Below are 19,106 nucleotides of genomic sequence, written 5' to 3'. Positions count from 1 at the left end.
AGAACCTTTGCAGCCTTTTTTGTTTCCTCTTTAGAATCTTTTAGCAGTCCCCTTATCTAAGAAACCAAAACAGTTGGGAGAATAATGAAACAAGGATGAGAAAAGAAAACTGAAAAGGCACTGAAGGTTCAAACCAGACATGGTGTTGAACACATCTTTGCATCTGATATGCAGGTTTAGTCAAATGCAAAATCCATCAGTTGGAGGCTGGGGGTGGAATATGACCCATTTATAATGGGATTAAGAAGAGAGGAGGGGGGAATTCAACTTCCTCTTGCGATGTGGCCATCCTGGGGAGAAAACCTTCTTAGGAACACCTTATACTGAGTCAGGTCATTGGCTCATCTAACTCAGTATTGTCTATACTGACTGATCACGGCACTACAGGGTCATAAACAGGGCTCTGTCGCAGTCCTACCCAAAGATGCTGGGGCCTAAACCTGGGATCTTTTGCACACAGAGCATATGTTCCACCACTGAAGTATGGCCCTCCCCACTTCTGAAGCATGCATTGACTTGGGGAGGAAATCCCACCATTGATATCAATGGTAACTTTCCTTCCAATGCAAACGTCACCTCCAGATTAAGGATTTTCCTTTGGTGGCAGCAGAGGAGGAAAGGATTACCATATTTTTTGCTCTATAAGACTCACTTTTTCCCTCCTAAAAAGTAAGGGGAAATGTGTGTGCGTCTTATGGAGCGAGTGCAGGCTGCACAGCTATCCCAGAAGCCAGGACAGCAAGAGGGATTACTGCTTACACTGCGCAGCGATCCCTCTTGCTGTTCTGGCTTCTGAGATTCAGAATATTTTTTTTCTTGTTTTCCTCCTCCAAAAACTAGGTGCGTCTTGTGGTCTGGTGCATCTTATAGAGCAAAAAATACGGTAACTTGACCACTCCCCACCTGCATAGATCCCATTTGTTATCAGTGGTTGACCAGAAGAACCGGAAGCATGCCCCAGAGCAGGATCCATGCCTCTTCTATCAAAACCACCCTGCAGAGAGTCGGCTGGACGTGACTTGGCTGCATGGTCCGCTGAAGTTGTGTGTGTTTGTATTTATTGCCACGTTTAGTTAATTTGATGTGCGTGATTAAATGCAGCAATGCAGGGGGGGGGGGCAAGAATAAGATCAGGACTGTTGGCGCTGCAGTGAGATCCTAGCTTAGTGAGAGAGACAGTCCCAGAATCAATTCCAGGCACCTGCAGCTTGAGAAAGACTTGGGTGGAAGGATCAGCCAATGGGCGAGACTCTTTACTTGAGACCCTTGGTGGGCCGCTGACAGTAAGGGCAGATAATACTAGATGAACAAATACAAGGCATAAGGCTGAGGAAACAGGGGCTAACTTTTCCACTCAATGGCTGTTGGTCCATTAGGGTGAATGGGGTACTGGCCCACCAACCTCAATCTGCCCTCAGCCAATCCCTACCTGCCTCCCTCCTTACTTACAGCCAATCCAGAGGTTGCACCAACTGTCACCTTCCTCTGCCCTAGTCTAACAGTTGCACTTGTAAAACAAAGTAGGGAGGAGGATAGGGACAAAATAGAAGAAGTTGGCTCTGCTTGTCATTTGCTCTAGCGCCACCTACTGTTGGCCTCCCTGCCTTCTACCCTACCAGTTTGACTGGCACCTGACATCACTGTTTCAGCTATTATTTGGTGACCCCCTTGCCTCGTAGCTGGTGGTTGTGCTGCAAGGGAAAACCTCCAGGTTTCCCTGCACAGAACAAATACGAACTTAATGGAGGCCATTTTTAATCGGCAAATAGAACAGGATTTACCTCCTACCTATTCAGCACTGTAGTCATGATCTCATTCAGGTCTCCTGCAAATGATCTCTGTTGTCACCTCTCATTTATACACCTGGATGTAGAGGTTAAACTTTTTAAAATTCTTACCCCTTCACTTAGGGACACTTATAAAAGAAATCATTTGAATAATAAAAAAGAAAGGTTTAAGGCGATCACATTAAGCATCAGGTCCCTAAATGCAATGCTTTTACAATTTGCTTTTCTCTAAAAACGTGCAAATCCAATAGTGTCTGTGATTGACAACTCTGGGGCGGGAGGACAAGAAACACTTTCTAATTCAGAGAATGAACATCTTGAATCTTTGTAAACAAGTTGCTTGAGGATTTTTTTTTTTTTTTGTCTCCAGATTCGCATTCATGTGAGCTCTAGCCAGCGTGAGCACCAGCACTGGAATATACCTGACTTGTCTCTAAATATTTAGCGTTCACTGATCATCGGGCAAGCAATAAAATTTATCTCCTACAGGCACGTGCCCGGCTGACAATCACACACTATCAGTTACGCACGCAATCATGTGCGTGCACACACACACACACACACAGCAAATTTCAACAGATCATAGAATACCTTGCATTGAGATTATACACACTGCACCTGTGCAAGACAATACACTGTATTACAGCCCATCTCCAGTAGCACAAAAAGAGGAGGAAGATGGCTGTTTACATTAATAGGTTACCATCTGGATATTTGATTCTCTTTCTCTCTCTCTTGAGCAAGACAGGCTTTTTTCTTTTTTAAAAAAACCTACCTAAAATTGTCCAAGGAAGAATGGAAGTTCCTTACTTGTTTAACGGTTCTAGGACATGGACAGATGCAGTTGTTGACACACAATCTCCTACACAACCACAAATGGCAATAGGGTAACTAAAAAACCGCCCTTATTTTGCCCATATAGACCAGTCTCCAAGATGGTTGCTAGATGACTATTGGGAACCCACAGTTGAAGAGGGATACAATCAACATCACTTGGGAGTTCTTCCTCATGTGTTTGCTCACCAATGCAGAGATCCATACATGGCCGCTTGTGCGCATGACCTTCAATGTACGTGTGAGCTTCGCCATTCATTCCAATGGAAGAAGCAGATCTGTCCCCATGCACATGAGGACAGGCACAAGGAATCTGCATTCTCCCCAGAAATGAACCAGAAACCATTGTAGGCAAGGAACAAGCCAAGCCTGCTGATTGGGGGCAACGGTCTGCTACATACTCAACTTCTCCAAACAATTGAACAGTTTGATCACTTGTAGAACAAACCCCCTACCCAAATATATAAAACCCTTGTTGGGCCCGACTGCTCCTTCATATTCTTTTCCGTCAACCCTGGAGAGTTTAAGAGAAAACACTACGCCCACATGAAATTGTTTTTAGACCACAGCACGACAATGTCCACATGACAAGGTTGGGTGGACAGAGACAAACGCACAATAGCTTTCCCATTCTCTTCCACACGCAAAAACCCCCCAAAATCCCCTCTGAATTGTGGTGCCATACGTCAGTAGATGTTAAATTAGTTCCCAATTGTCTGTTCAGGATAGTTTCCAATGAGCTGTACAAAGTCTGATTCCTTCAAGAATAAGGCTGCAGCTGGTTTTTGGCCAGGGGAAAAAAAAAAAGATTGTGTGTATGTATTTCTTTTTTTAATAAAAACAACACAAAATAATACAGAAAGGTCACCATCAGCTGCTGCTCCTACTTTTCATCTTGTTGGCATTATTGTGTGACTCTTCACAGTGTACCTAGCTTCACGGCTGGGTTTGCGGATGGCTCTTTATATTACGAATTTCGTTTTATACTGAAATTTCGTAGGTTGTTCCACCCACTCCAGACACTTTCTTAACGTTTGAGTGTCTAGCAGGACTCATGGGGGCCCCCTGAGAGCTAGACGTTGAACCTAGTCGGCACTCTACTCTGGAAATTCCTTTTGGCTGTCCATTAATTTTACTGTGAGGTGTCTTCAACTGGATGTCTTCCCTGCGTTGGAAGAAAGACAATGGGATTGGGAGTTAGTAGACAGAAAGCAACAGAAGCCAAAGCTCAACATAAACTTCCAAGAGGTTGTTTATGCTCTGGTTCAGCCAAGAGAACACATTCGCAAGAGCCACATGCTTAGGAGACAGAAAGACCTAATACAAACCGTTGTTGTAGTCCCTGAGTTTTGTTTAGGAAGACAGCTTTTTTTCCTATGGCAGGGGTGGGGAAACTGTGGCCCGCTAGATACTGGACTACAATTCCCATCATCCCTGAACATTGGCCATGCTGGCTGGGGACGATGGGAGGTGCAGTACAATGATGTCTGGAGGGCCAAAAGTTCTCCATCTTTGTGTTATGGAATTAGCTCAGAAGAAAATGGTTCCATGTGTTTATGGTGGAAAAAAAACATGTTGTGTACAGGACTGATTGGCTGAAATATCACTCACCCACATACCCAAAGTAGTTTTTACTCAACGCTTTAAAAAAAATCTGGTTTAAGAAGAGAGAAAGATGGGCATTCATTTAATTTAACAGATACAGTGGTACCTCGGGTTAAGTACTTAATTCGTTCCGGAGGTCCGTTCTTAACCTGAAACTGTTCTTAACCTGAAGACCACTTTAGCTAATGGGGCCTCCTGCTGCTGCTACACCGCTGCCGCACAATTTCTGTTCTCATCCTGAAGCAAAGTTCTTAACCCGAGGTACTATTTCTGGGTTAGCGGAGTCTGTAACCTGAAGCATATGTAACCCAAGGTACCACTGTATGTGCCAATTTATTTATTTTTCAAACTTGGACAGCTTGGCTGAATATGGCAAAAGTCAGTGTCTAATGAACTGCACTTGATTCGCTGACTGATATAATAATAATAATAATAATAATATTAATAATTTATTATTCCTTCCAGGTTCAGAAAACCGGGCTCAGGGTGGCTAACAACAAATTTAAAACACTTAATTGATGCAACAAAAAACAGCATAAAATACAGTATATAACGTGAATAATAATAAATTCAGAATTCAAAAATCAATTTAGGGGGGGAAATCCATCCAATAAACATTAGATGATCACCAGGGCTAGCTGGCTAAATTAGACCTATTTGGGCCAGCAAGGAGACCAGGGGAGAATTAGCTGTGGGATCCCAGAGCAGGTAATCTTCATAAAATGGGGAGGAGGAGGGAAGGAAGGAAGGGGAATAAAAAATCAGGCTAAGTTCAAATTGAAAGCCAGGCGGAATAGCTCTGTCATACAGACCCTGTGGAAAGAAGTTAAATCCTGCAGGGCCCTGGTCTCATCTAGCTGTCAAAGGCGGTGGGGAAGCTGGGCTTCAGCTTCAGGAGAAACACACAAACATACCAAGTCCTGTCACCGTAATTTCTGAATGTTATCTGCCTGACTTCCAAGGAGCTCAAGAAGACATACATGAGGTTGTCCCACTTTATCCTCACAATAGCCCTGAGAGGTAGGTCAGCCCATGACCCAATGCCACCTAGTAATCTCCATGGCTCAGTAAGTATTTCAACCCATGTTTGCCTTCTCCACGTCCAGTAAGACAGGCTCTAACATACTACTTGAGAATTAAATGCTTCAGAAATGCCAGGTCCACCACCTACAAGTGTGAGGAGAGGAGGATTCCACACACCTATCAGGGAAACCTAAATGTTATTCTACTCCAATGCAAACATGGCAAAATGCAGTTGTTGTTTAAAAAAACTGCACGTTCCCACACATCGTTCAAATGAAACTGCTACATTCCCCAGGAACTATCCCAGGAATTGTCATTCCAATTTTAAAACGAGCTGCTGCCTGCACCGCATATCTTTAGGCAAAGAAATCCCACCATGTTAGCTCATATAGGGTTAGAATTAGGTCCGGCAGATATCCTAGATCCAGGTCACAATATATTGATAACGGGTGGGTGATTTTTTAAAAATAAAATAAAAACCACTGTATCTGTTTTTAATTCATATTGTGAGCTGCCTTAGGTCCTGCACTAGGAGAAAGGTAAAACAATTAATTAATTAATAATTAGTTAATTAATGGTTAACACTCAATCCTATATGCAGCACCTCTATGCAGACATCAGGAGTGCCGCAGGTGGTGTCTTAAACCCTGGTTTCACCAGCAATCCAGACACAGAGAGTCAGAGGCCCCAGCTATAGAGTTCAGGGCTGTGAGCTGACTGCTGGAGATCAGAAATCTACTGTGCTTGAGGCTGTCAGACAGGAGCTCCCAGAAGAACCTCTCAGACCAGCAGGGCCCGTAGGATCAGAGCCTGGAGGCAGATGCCTCCCGTTGCATGCCGCTGGGCCAGCAATGCAAGGAGGGTGGTTATGGAACAGAGAAGTGCCCGTCTCCAGATCAAATGATCGGCTCTTGAAAGCTATGGCATTCTCCAGCAGGGGGCAGACCCTGGGGACAGCATTTCCCAAGGCCTCAGCCTGATCCCAAACCCTTGTTGGAGCACGTTGCTCACTTGGAGCTGTCCATGGTCCTGCAACTTCCGATGAGTCCTGCCTCTTTCTCCATGGGATGTTACAAAAGGCCCTTAATTATTGCTCAGTGCCTTCCTTAGAAGCTTCAGAGGCTTGTGAATTTATTTATTTTCATTTTTAAAAAAAAGGGGGGGGGACACTTCTGCTTTTAAAATCTACCCAACTACAGAAAAAGCTTGAAAAAGGTGGACAAAGATTTAATCATTTAGTTATTTCTGTACTCCTTTTTCAAGATGTTTCTATAGTTGGCTAGATTTTAAGAATCTCTCTCTCTGTGTGTATGTTTGTGTGTGTGTGTGTGTGTGTGTGAGAGAGAGAGAGAGAGATGTCAAGCTCAAGGAGTTTTGCTTTTTTTTTTACTCTGAGAGGCACTGAGCTATAACAAGTCTTTCATCAGTGAGCACCAAAGCACTCTTTGTTCATCTGAAGTGCTTCTTCCCCCTTTTCCTTGCATGCCTGCTGTCAACAACAACAGTGATATGAAAGTTTATCCGTACCTTGGAGTCCCCATAGGCTGTGCCTCTGTTATCTCCATGGTGTTAACGAAGGAGACAGCTTTAGGGCCTCCATAAGAGGGCGACCTGGGAATCCCCCCGGGGGATGATGGGACTTGGTGGCTGGGTGACTTATAGGAGCCATTGCTCATCCTTCCCTGCAGTGCCTGATGGGCCTGGACATTGTTATTGGCTAGGTCAGCTTGGAGGGAAGGAGTGGAAGTCCTTGACGTTCTGGTCATCGCACTTGAGAGCGAAGAAACGGATGCCTGCAGCACAGGATTCCTCACGCTAAAGCTGTTGCCGCTCATCAGGTTGTCCCTAGAGCCATACCTCATGACTATGCTACGGGGGTCTTCTGACAGCATGCTGACTTGCTGAAGGCTGTAGGAGCTAGGGGTGTCGTACACACCAGAGTCTGCAAACACCGAGTCTGGGTGAGAGAGGAGGAGTTTCTCCCTCTCTTCCATTTCTTTCCTCTCCTGAATGGATGCCATGATTGTTTTCGATAGGTTGTCGTAGCGCACTGGCGAGGGGTCACGTGGGTGCAGGGCCGAGCTGCCCAGCACAGGGCTGAAGCTCTGCGGGGGCACGCGCTGAAGCTCCCTGCCCCGCAGGTGGCACATTTTGGCAGACAGATACGGTGAGTGGTACCCAACGGAGCCCATGGCGGAATGAGCTATGCACCTCCTTCCTGAGGGGGACATGGGGTTGAGCAAGCTGTCGTACGACAAGCTCCCATTCCTGTTTGAGAGGGAGTTGGGGGAAAAGATGCTTTTGTAAGGTGTGGAGGTGGCCCCTTCTGACTTCATGGGATGCAGGGGCATTTTGTCTGTTCCTCCTCTCCTGCTGGCAGATTTCAGGCTCAAAGACCTCGAGTTGACAGCAAAGGAATCTATCTGCAGCGGGGACGACTGGTAAGTCTTGTGAAGGGAACTCTTCCGGTAGTTGGGGATATCTAGGCTGGGCTCTGACTGGTAATCGAGGCTGCTGTCGTTCTCCTCCATCACAGATCCAGGCTTGTGTCCTTCCTGAATGGAGATCTGATGGAAAAGTAAATATGAAGAGGGAGGTCAGGAGCAGTAAAACGTTGATGGTTGTTCCCACATCTCAAGCTATGACAGATCTCTTTTGCCATCAACGTACAGTTCTCCTAAACTCAACTTCTGAGTAAAGGTTTTGTAGCAGGGATGGTGGGTTCATGACCCTCTAGCCTCCCATCATCCTTGACCATTGGCAATAGTAACTGATTGATGGATTGATGGAATTTCTATGCTGCTTTCCATTCAAATAAATCCCAAAGTGGCAGACAAACAATAAATAAATAGCAGTAACATAACAAGAGCACCACAAATTAGGCATAAATCATATAAAATAATTTAAAAATCACCAATGAAACAATTACAATCTGTAAAACCCTGTTAGCAAAGCAGCAACTAAGAAATAAGATCAACGTCATAATTATAGCAAAAATAAATATTATACAGGCAGCGCCCTGTTTAATCGCGTTCAATATACACACGACTGTGCAGACACGCATTGCGTCGGATGTGACCCTAAAACGTCATAAAGACATCACTGAAACATCACTAAAAGGGCAGAATGGAGGCGGAGCTCCTGAACAAACGGGGGGCTGCCTGTATGATTCACAAGTCAATACGGCATTTATGATCTATAACAACAATATTGACAACATTAACAGAGCAGCAACTAAAAAAATAAGCTGAGCACTGTTAAGTTCATACGTACATGCTCGACATGACTCAAAGACTCATAACCTTTCACTCTATTCCATTCATTAAAATGCACATCAAATACACCTGATGCCCATTGTTAAGTCCTTGGTGGAGATGGTGGGGCCATCAGGTCTACTGGGGCCGAAGGGATTTGAAGTCCCAAAACCTGTTTCCCCATCTCTGTTTGACTGCATAGGCTGCTGAATTTATCTAACCCCTCTAAGAACATAAGAGCAGCCCTGCTGGATCAGGCCAAAGCTCCCCTGGCCCACCCCCTCAGTCCAGCATCCTAGTCTCACGATGGCCCACTAGATGCCTGTGAGAAGCAGGACCAGAGTAAAACAACAAGCCCTCCCCACTTGTAAGCTGCATCATTTCTCCTGTTTTGTGGGGGTAGATAAGAACATAAGAGCCAGCTAGATTAGGCCAATGACCCATCTAGCCCAGCATCCAGTGCTCGCAAGTGGCCAATCAGATGCCTGTGACAGGCACAGAAGTAGGACCTAAGCTCAACAGCACTCTGCCCACAAACAAGCGGTATTCAGAGGCATACTGCCTCCAACAGCAGAGGTGGAACGTGGCCATCATGCTGAATAAAGGTAAAGGTAAAGGGACCCCTGACCATTAGGTCCAGTCGTGGCCAACTCTGGGGTTGCGGCGCTCATCTCGCTCTATAGGCCAAGGGAACCGGCGTACAGCTTCCGGGTCATGCAGCCAGCATGACTAAGCCGCTTCTGACGAACCAGAGCAGTGCACAGAAACGGCATTTACCTTCCCGCCAGAGCAGTACCTATTTATCTACTTGCACTTTGCTGTGCTTTCGAACTGCTAGGTTGGCAGGAGCAGGGACCAAGCAACGGGAGCTCACCCCGTGGCAGGGATTCGAACAGCCAACCTTCTGATCGGCAAGTCCTAGGCTCTGTGGTTTAACCCAAAGCGCTACCCGCATCCCTTGTATCATGCTGAATATTCTGTGCTAAAAAGCTGCAATTCTGTGCTTGCTTGCTCTTCTTGCCCAGGACCGCAATATATAGAAAGTTGTAAGAACACAAACAGATCCTTGATGGACTTGACAAACGTTCAGCATCCTGCTTCTGTGGCATATGAGCATGGAAGCTCCACACAGTATACATAATCCTGCTTTTTACAAAGATTCGGCTCGATCTATTCAGTTCCAGGCTACAAGTTCAGCACTAGCCGAAGCACACATAAAGCAATAGCGGAGGGAAGCAGCAAGCCATTTGTCAAGATAATAAGGTGAAGCGGTTGAGATAATAAGCTTTTCAGCCAAGGCTAACTCAGTGCTGTAATCTTGCACCGCAAGGCTCCCTTTCAAAAGCCTTCCCTCCATCAGCCAGCAGACAAGTCCCCTTAGAGAGACTGATGAGTCACCACACTGAACTCCAATCCCCCCCCAAAAAAACAAAAGCCCTGCATGTTTCTTAAAACCAAAGTTCTCGCTCGGTGTCTCTGCCTCAGTTTTAAAGTTAAAAAGGACGGAGGGATTGCTTTATGCGAGGAGAAGAAACTTCAGCTCATAGAGAGTAAAAAATAAAATGGCCTGCACTGTAGCTAATTGGGAGGGACAGAAAGGTCCACTTCTGAAGTCCCCCCTCTGGTTCTTCTTGCTAGAAAATGTAATAAAGACCATCTTGGCTGTGAGACCTGCGAGACTTGCTTCCTCCCTTGCTGGCCTGGGAGGGCAGAGCCCAGATTGACTCCAGCTGCAAAACCTGAGGCTGCTGAAGAGAACAGAGATAATCTTGGCTGTCTCTTAGTGCAGACCCAGGTCATCGAGCCTGGGCTGCCGAGTCATCGCCTGCCATGAACCACCATTGGCAAGATTAGCAGCAACAGCAGCAGATATGTATTTTGCTTAAGAAAATATTTTATTCTCTTGCTAATTATACTGTTTTAAATGTGCATTTTATACTTGACTTCTTTTAATTAAGATATAGTTAACTTTACTGCATTAAATGTGCATTCTGTCCTTGACCTACTTTTCTAATGTTTTATTTGGAAATCTTTTAAGATAATATTCTAGTTCCCTTTTAATTATGTTGCTTGGAATGTATACTTTATAGTTTACTTTATTCTGTAATATTTTATACTGGATTGTTTGATTTGATGAATTAATGTAGTTTGTAAACTGCTTTGAGATCTCCCATCCTTAAAAATATAAAGTAATACAGAAGTGAAATGAATGATAAAAATTTTCTGAGGTTCAAATTTGTTCTTCATGCAGTTTTTTTCCTGAATAATTGCTGGTTTTTGAAAGACATTTTTATTATTTTACTACAATGTAATCCTGTGCTTCTTGACCTGGTAGTAAACACCACCGTATTCAAAAGGGTCGTATTCCCAGTTAAGTGTCCATAAGACTGCAAACTATTGATAGGCTTACCTGTTCAGATGCTCCGTGGTAGTGCACTTTGGGATCGTTGCTGAAAGCTGGACGATACTTGTACATTGCAGGTGTGGGAGGGCTCATCAGTTTGGGTGAAAGGCTGCTCTCTGGTTGTGGGGAAGAGGAAAGAAAACTCACTTACTCTCTTTCTTTCCACTAAGTCACGTCCTCTGGCTTCAACCCACCCCCCTTTGGCTTTCTTCAGTTTTGATATATAAACAGACACCATATATTATTCCACAAGGTATAGTGTATTTTAGTATTCAGTGCCACTCAAGTTTAAAAGCCAGAACAGAGGCCCTATTTTGAAGCAGAGGATCAGCAGCCTCCTCACTCCAGGACCTACAAGGCCAGAAGACATGGCTTTACGTGGCTCCTAGGCTCCTGACGTGGACAGCTTCCCTCCCACTAATGCAGTCCTCAGCGCCAACATGCCATAGGAGCTAGTACCTGCAGCTTCAAGTAATGCCCCTTTAAATCCTATCCTCAAAGGGAGAGGGGTTAACAGCAGGTCCAGACCAGTCAGCCTTCATAAGGCCTCAGCATGCTGCTGAGACAACAGCTCTCCCTGGGTGAGCTCCAGCCAGCCCTTGCCATAGTGATCTGTCCAGGGTCCTGAAAGACTGTGCTTTGCTTGCCTGCTGCGATCCTTTGTAACCTATCTTGACTCTGCCCTGGACAATAGGATTCTGCTCTTCTAGTAAGTTCCACCACTTCAACCCAGCTTCACCCGGGAACCTCAAGGCAAGCTGGGACAGTCACAGATAAGACAATAATTTGTTCATGTTGATGTGCAAGCATATGAAATAAGCACGTGTAGTATCACTGGATAAACAAGGTGTTCCCCTGGATAATTTACACTGAGCGTACGAAACCGCCCCTGAGCTACAGCCCCTTCGTGTTACAATGTGCGAAAGGATTTGGAGGTGGTGATAAAATGTTTGGCAGAGACTGGCATAGATGGAACAGAGCAGGTGAAGCAGGCAAGCGTCTTTGGTTGCCATTGACTGATTTGTTTGGCTCTTCAGAGGGACAATGCAGTCAAAAAAGTCATAAAATGAGGAGAAGGGGTGTCTAGGAAATGAATCAGGGGCTTGAGGAAAGTTAGGGAAAGCTGTGAAAACAGACTACATTCTGTGATTCAATTTATACCCTACTTTTCTACAGACAGACACCCAAGACACCCAACTACCTTCATAAAGAGAAAATACCAGGACAAAAAAACCAAATATATCAGCATTGGGAGACACCAAGCAACCAAGACCAAAGGAGAACTTGGCTCCCCCTTTACCTTTTATTATTTGTACAAGCAAAGAAGTCATTTTGGCTGGTCTAGTTTTGTCATACAGGGATTTGGATGATGTTGGCGTAGGGATAGCTACAATTAAAGATCCCTATTTTTCTTTGCATCTTGTTACTCTATAAAGGAAAGAGGGGGTGGCCCAGAGGAACGGCAAAGGGATATTGGAGAACACCAGCTGGAGAACTATAAACTGCAGAGATGCAGGGTGGCGTGCAACTAAGTTCTACACAGAGTAGACCTGAAAATTTAATGAGCCTTTGTTGCAGTGATTTATGCCAGCAGGTCTACTCTGAGTAAAAATTAGCAGAATACCACCCACAGAATCACATCTTGATTTGAACAGTGTAGGTTGCTAGCTCTTATATAAAATACATAGGATGCTGCCTTTTACCAAGCAAGAAAACGGGTCCATCTTGCTTCATACTGTCTACACTGCCTGGCAGTGACTCCACACAGGTCTTTCCAAACCTTCCCTGTAACAGGTAAAGGTAAGGGACCCCTGACCATTAGGTCCAGTCATAGCTGACTCTGGTTGCAGCACTCATCTCGCTTTATTTAGCTGGCGTACAGCTTCTGGGTCACGTGGCCAGCATGACTAAGCCACTTCTGGTGAACCAGAGCAGTGCACGGAAACGGCATTTACCGTCCCACCGGAGTGGTACCTATTTATCTACTTGCACTTTGACGTGCTTTCGAACTGCTAGGTTGGCAGGAGCAGGGACCGAGTAACGGGAGCTCACCCCGTCGTGGGGATTTGAACCGCCGACCTTCTGATCGGCAAGTCCCAGGCTCTGTGGTTTAACCCACAGCGCCACCCACGTCCTTCCCTCTAGATAGTGGCAACTGAACTTGGGACCATTTGCTGACAAAGCGTGTGCTCTTCCACTGAGAGGTGGCCCTTCCCTGTAAAATGGGAGGTGGCTAACCTGGGCCCCCCAGATGTTGGACTCTAACTCACTTCAGCATTGATGTCCATGAGCATGGTCAGCGGTCAGGGATAATGAAAGCTGGGAGTCTACCAACATCTGGAGGGCTACAGGCTAGTTAGAAGATGTGGGTCTAACGCTGCAAGTGGTAGGTCCCCCCCCCCCATATTATAACATCTCTCTGAAGCTCTCTTATACCAAGTCAGACCATTGATTGAGCGAGCCCAGTCTACTCCTAATGGCAGTAGCTCTCTAAGGCTTCAGGTGGATAAAGGTGTTTCTCACCACCTGCTATGAGTGTCAGCTTTGAGCTGGGCTCAACGACTGGGCTTAACCTCTTCAACCCCGACTGGGACAAGTGAGCTGGGAAAGGACTTCCAGAGACCTTCCGCTGCAGGGAAGCAGGTCTAAGTGCAATGGACTCTCAACTTTGAGCTGTGAGTACCAGTGGCGTAGCGTGGGTTGTCAGCACCCGGGGTAAGGCAAGTAATTTGCGCCCCCTAACCCGTGGATTTGCGCCCCCTAACCCTAACCCCCAGATGTTGCACCCGGTGCGGCCGCCCCCCCTGCACCCCCCATGCTACGCCACTGGTGAGTACCAAACTCAGTGCCAAAGTCAGCAGAGCACAGCAGAGGATGAACTACACGGACGACGGCTCCGAAGCATAACTTCTTTATTCTTTTACAGCTACTGCGAACTAAAAATGAACTAGAAACTAACGGAGGCTACTGGACTGCATGAGTGTTACAGTTGCCTAAGCAGTCATCTTATCTCTACATAGATAACACTCAGACTCCCATAGAATCAGGCTGGAGCGGAAGAAGCGATGAGCAGGTTCCGCCCCTCCTTTCTGAAAACATTGTCAGGAGATGCTTGCAATGGGAGAGGTGAAATATCCACAATGAGATCTTTTTAACCAGAGAGGTTTGAGATTAAACCTAGGACCTTGTGCACACGAGACATGTGCTTGGCTATGTCCCCTCTGCCAGCTGGACAGAGTTTTCTGGATCACAGCTACCAACTCAACCTATGTTCACATTCTAGCAGAAAGGAAGTTTCAAGAGACCAAAGATACTTTCCCTGGTTTTAAAAGTACAAAGCACAAAACAGGGCACTGTACCTTCGCTGCTCCCCAGCTCACTGTACTTGCTGGAATCTCCTTTGGGGGGTAGAGGAGGCTGAATATCCATGGTTTTATCTTCCAGCCCTTCCAGGCTAACTTTAGACTGAAAATAACCACAAAGCAAATGAGGTCTGCATTTGGGGTGCATAAGGGGTGATATGATAGCCATGTTCAAATATATAAAAGGATGTCACATAGAGGAGGGAGAAAGGTTGTTTTCTGCTGCTCCAGAGAAGCGGACACGGAGCAATGGATCCAAACTACAAGAAAGAAGATTCCGCCTAAACATTAGGAAGAACTTCCTGACAGTAAGAGCTGTTTGACAGTGGAATTTGCTGCCAAGGAGTGTGGTGGAGTCTCCTTCTTTGGAGGTCTTTAAGCAGAGGCTTGACAACCATATGTCAGGAGTGCTCTGATGGTGTTTCCTGCTTGGCAGGGGGTTGGACTCGATGGCCCTTGTGGTCTCTTCCAACTCTATGATTCTGTGATTCTATTCTATGATTCTAGGTCTTTCCATACCATACCAGAGAGTGCGGCATAGAAGTTGCGCAATCTCTTCAAGCAAGGAGGTTGATTCCGACCATGCCATTTTGCAGGAATTTGGCAATGTTTTGAATTACTTCTCCAAATTGTCAGGGTGCAAATGAAAACACTTAAGTCAGTCTCATGAGCTAATGCCTGGATTTCTCCTAGATTTGGTTCGCAAGTGCATGGAGCCCCCAGAATACATATCCCTGAATTATGAGGCTGTGTAACATATTACTGGTTTAAAATGCAGCTAGATGGTTTTTCTTCTCAATTCAGAGCAAAACTGGTTTGTATCTGGGGGGGGGGGGTGTATGTGTGGACACCAGCATGCAGCATTTCATAAGAAACAGCAAGATAGATACAGGGTAGATACAGATTCTTTTCAAACTTGCAGTGGAGTTCACTGGATGCAGAATTAACAGGAGTACATACACAGTCCTAGAATCTTTTGATCCCATTTCCATCTGTTTTCCTACTAGCTTTGAGAGGTAGCAGTGTGCTTAGTAAACAAACTAATGAATGAGATTATATATTTATGCATCACGCACACACACACACAAGCATTTTTACTTCAAGTAATTAGCCTGAAATTATTATTTCCCTCCGACTGCATTTCTAGTACCTGTTAGAATTCCAGCTCAATCCATAAACAAGCATTCAAAATAAAACTCAGTCTTTAAAACACTCTGATTGCAAATACAATTAAAGGGTCAGGTCCAAACTATTTATTTTATTTTGGGTTGCATCCAGCTAAATTCCATTCCGTTTAACTTAATGGTCCTGAATGAACCATGTCTATCAGTTTCAAGTGTCTAGCATTACAGTGGTACCTTGGTTGTCGAACAGCTTGGCTCCCGAACAAATCGGCTCCTGAACACCACAAACCCAGAAGTAAGTGTTTCGGTTTGCAAACGTTTTTTGGAACTCAAACTTCCGACGCGGCTTCCAATTGGGCGCAGGAAGCTCTTGCAGCCAATTGGAAGCTACGCCTTGGTTTTCGAACAGTCCCAGGAGTCGAATGGACTCCCAGAACGTATTAAGTTTGACAGCCAAGATACCACTGTATTTTACTTATCACCATGAGGTCCCAGGGCAGGTTACAACCATATAGAATTATAGAATAACAAACGGAACAATGGTAGAACAAGGAAAACAATCCATTGCTCATGATCACTCATGATCATGATCACTCGTGCCCTATTATTGCATCATTGACATGTTGCAGAATATACCTGCCCCAAGCTGCCACCAATCTGGAGAGACCCCAAATCTGTGATGCCATGAATGTTTTACCTTGCTCCGATTGAGATTGGCTTGGATGCCATTGTCGCTTATCTTCACTGTGATCTGTCGCTCAGTTAAGTCTGGTCTCAGGAACGGTGGTTTCACACTTACGGGCTGTTTCTTCTTTGGCTCAACAATGTACCTGAGAAAGTATGTAAGCAATTCTTCTTTGAAGACAAAGTCTTCTTGACATGCATCGGCTTCCCCCAACCTGGTGCCCACATCCAGGTGCTTTGGACTACAACTCTCATCGGATTCTGCCTTAACAGATCTGTTTACGGGCTTTAGATAATTCATTACGTCTGCGAACTTTAAACCGCTTAGGGTTTTATAACAATCAAGCAGCATCGAAATGTTGTGAAATAAATACGTTGGAAATTGGAGAAAATCATTCCAAAGGAGAGAAAAAAGTATATGGGTTTTTGTTGATTAATCTATTAAATCTGCTAACGTTGGAAACTGGAGGAAAAAAACAATCATTCTGAAGGGGGAAAGGACATGGTTTTAGTTGATTAATCCATTAAATCTGCATACACTGGGAATTGGAGAAAATGCAACCATCCCAAAGGAGAAAAAAGTACCGTATTTTTCGCACCATAGGGCGCACCGGACCATAGGGCGCAGCCAGTTTTTAGGGGGGGAAATCAAGAAAAAAATATTTTCCCCCCCCCAGCCCCAAAGAGCAGCGTACAGGCTGCGCACAACCTCTCCCTGCCAGAGGGGTTGCGCACGGCTATGGCACAAGCCAAGGCAGAGAGCAGGATGGATCCCGCTCGGTGTTTTGGCTTCCTCTTTAGCCCAGCGCAACCTCTCCTTGCCAGGAGACGCTGCGCAGGGCTAAAGAATCCATAGCCCTGTGCAGCCTCTCCTTGCCGGAGGGGTTGCGCGCGGCTATGGCACAAGCCAAGGCACCGAGCGGGATGGATCCCGCTCGGTGTTTTGGCTTCCTCTTTAACCCAGCGCAACCTCTCCTTGCCAGGAGACGCTGCGCAGGGCTAAAGAATCCACAGCCCCGTGCAGCCTCTCCTTGCTGGAGGGGTTGCGCGCAGCTATGGAGCAAGCCAAGGCAGAGAGCGGGATGGATCCCACTCACTGTTTTAGCTTCCCCTTTAGCCCCGTGTTCTGGCTTCCCCTTTAGCCCCGTGCAGCCTCTCCTTGCCGGAGGGGTTGCGCGCGGCTATGGAGCAAGCCAAGGCAGAGAGCGGGATGGATCCCGCTCACTGTTCTGGCTTCCCCTTTAGCCCCGTGCAGCCTCTCCCTCCCGGGAGAGGCTGTGTGGGGCTAAAGAATCCATAGCCCCGTGCAGCCTCTCCTTGCCGGAGGGGTTGCGCGCGGCTATGGAGCAAGCCAAGGCAGAGAGCGGGATGGATCCCGCTCACTGTTCTGGCTTCCCCTTTAGCCCCGTGCAGCCTCTCCCTCCCGGGAGAGGCTGCGTGGGGCTAAAGAATCCATAGCCCCGTGCAGCCTCTCCTTGCCGGAGGGGTTGCGCGCGGCTATGGAGCAAGCTAAGGCAGAGAGCGGGATGGATCCCGCTCACTGTTCTGGCTTCCCCTTTAGCCCCGTGCAGCCTCTCCTTGCCGGAGGGGTTGCGCGCGGCTATGGAGCAAGCCAAGGCAGAGAGCGGGATGGATCCCGCTCACTGTTCTGGCTTCCCCTTTAGCCCCGTGCAGCCTCTCCTTGCCGGAGGGGTTGCGCGCGGCTATGGAGCAAGCCAAGGCAGAGAGCGGGATGGATCCCGCTCACTGTTCTGGCTTCCCCTTTAGCCCCATGCAGCCTCTCCTTGCCAGGAGACGCTGCACAGAGCTTTCCTGGCTTTCCTGGGAGGTGGGGGGATTCCCTCACCTCTCCCAACAGCCCGCAGAAGCCGCGCAACCCCTTTAAAGAGATCGCGGCTTCTCCTGGCTTTCCTGGGAAGTGGGGGAATTCCCCCACCTCCCGCAAAACCGGCAGAAGCCGCACGCACTTTAAAAGGGCTGCACGGCTTCTCTTGGCTTTCCTGGGAGGTGGGGAAATTCCCTCACCTCTCGCAAAAGCCCGCTTTAGCCCTGGGCGCGCTCTCCCGACTGGAGAGGTGACGCGCAGCTATAGAGGCTCCTGCGATAGGCGTGTGTCACCTCTCCAGCCGGGAGAGGGTCGCGGGGCTATAGCGTCTTCGCTCCATAGGACGCACACACATTTCCCCTTCATTTTTGAAGGGGAAAAAGTGCGTCCTATAGAGCGAAAAATACGGTAATATGGTTTTTTTGTTGATCTATTAAATCTGCTTACAATTGAAATTGGCGGTGGCGGGGGGGGGGCACTCATTTTGAAGGAAGAAAGTATATGGTTTTAGTTGATTAATCCATTAAAACTGAATACAATGGAAATTGGAGAAAAAGCAATCATTCTAAAGAGGGGGAAAGTATATAGGATATAATTTTTGTTTTTAGATTATGATGCCTGCCATGAGAAAGGCATCATTATTGGAGAGGCATTCTCTCCTGCCTCTTCTAAGATGACACCTCCGGTGAAACATGCAGGATTATATTTATTTAATACAAGTATATTTTAAGAAAACCTTAAGGTTGTTAGCACCATCTTAGAAGAGGCATCACCTCCTACGTGAGAGAAGAGAGGGGGAACCTTTTCTGAGCCTCTGATATGTACCCACCACATGTGAATAAGTCAAGGAGGTAGATTCGAAACAGGCTGTCCAGGCCCAAAGCTGACTTTTGCAACACAATAAAAACACAGTGGGGATTCACCCTTGGTCAGTAGCTAGAGTTTCACATGTCTCTCCTCCTAGCTTACCTGGGTGCCAGAGGGCTGCAGAGAACGTGTTCCACATTACCACAGCATCCTCGAGTGAAAGGATTTACTCCCCCACGGAACTTACCCGTCACCTGGAATTATAACATTCAGGGCACTTTGAACAGGTACATGAAGCATCAATCAACCCTTTAGAAACCAACAACACATTGATCACCTGTGCCCCATATCGTAAGACCTTAAGAAGGATCCTGCTTGCTCAGACCAGAGATCCATC

The 19,106-nt window shown here is 46.4% G+C and overlaps 1 protein-coding gene across 1 annotated transcript in view; it reads right to left on the bottom strand.

Annotated features, from left to right (window-relative positions):
* Positions 1–1,937: 1,937 nt before the first annotated feature.
* ZDHHC8 (zDHHC palmitoyltransferase 8) overlaps positions 1,938–19,106 on the bottom strand; it is a 146,295-nt gene continuing 129,126 nt past the window's right edge. Inside the window, exons 6-11 of the mRNA XM_083418269.1 lie at positions 18,872–18,963; positions 16,091–16,223; positions 14,267–14,372; positions 10,914–11,023; positions 6,777–7,816; positions 1,938–3,786 (exon numbers count right to left, since the gene is read on the bottom strand). Coding sequence (XP_083274395.1) covers positions 3,603–3,786; positions 6,777–7,816; positions 10,914–11,023; positions 14,267–14,372; positions 16,091–16,223; positions 18,872–18,963 — 1,665 coding nt within the window. The 3' untranslated portion in view covers positions 1,938–3,602. The remainder of the gene's footprint in view (positions 3,787–6,776; positions 7,817–10,913; positions 11,024–14,266; positions 14,373–16,090; positions 16,224–18,871; positions 18,964–19,106) is intronic.

Source organism: Podarcis tiliguerta (genome assembly GCF_965153285.1).
Source record: "Podarcis tiliguerta genome assembly, chromosome: 16".
NCBI lineage: Eukaryota > Metazoa > Chordata > Lepidosauria > Squamata > Lacertidae > Podarcis > Podarcis tiliguerta.
The sequence above is the reverse complement of the archived record's forward strand: the minus strand, read 5'-3'. Positions and strand labels throughout refer to the sequence as shown.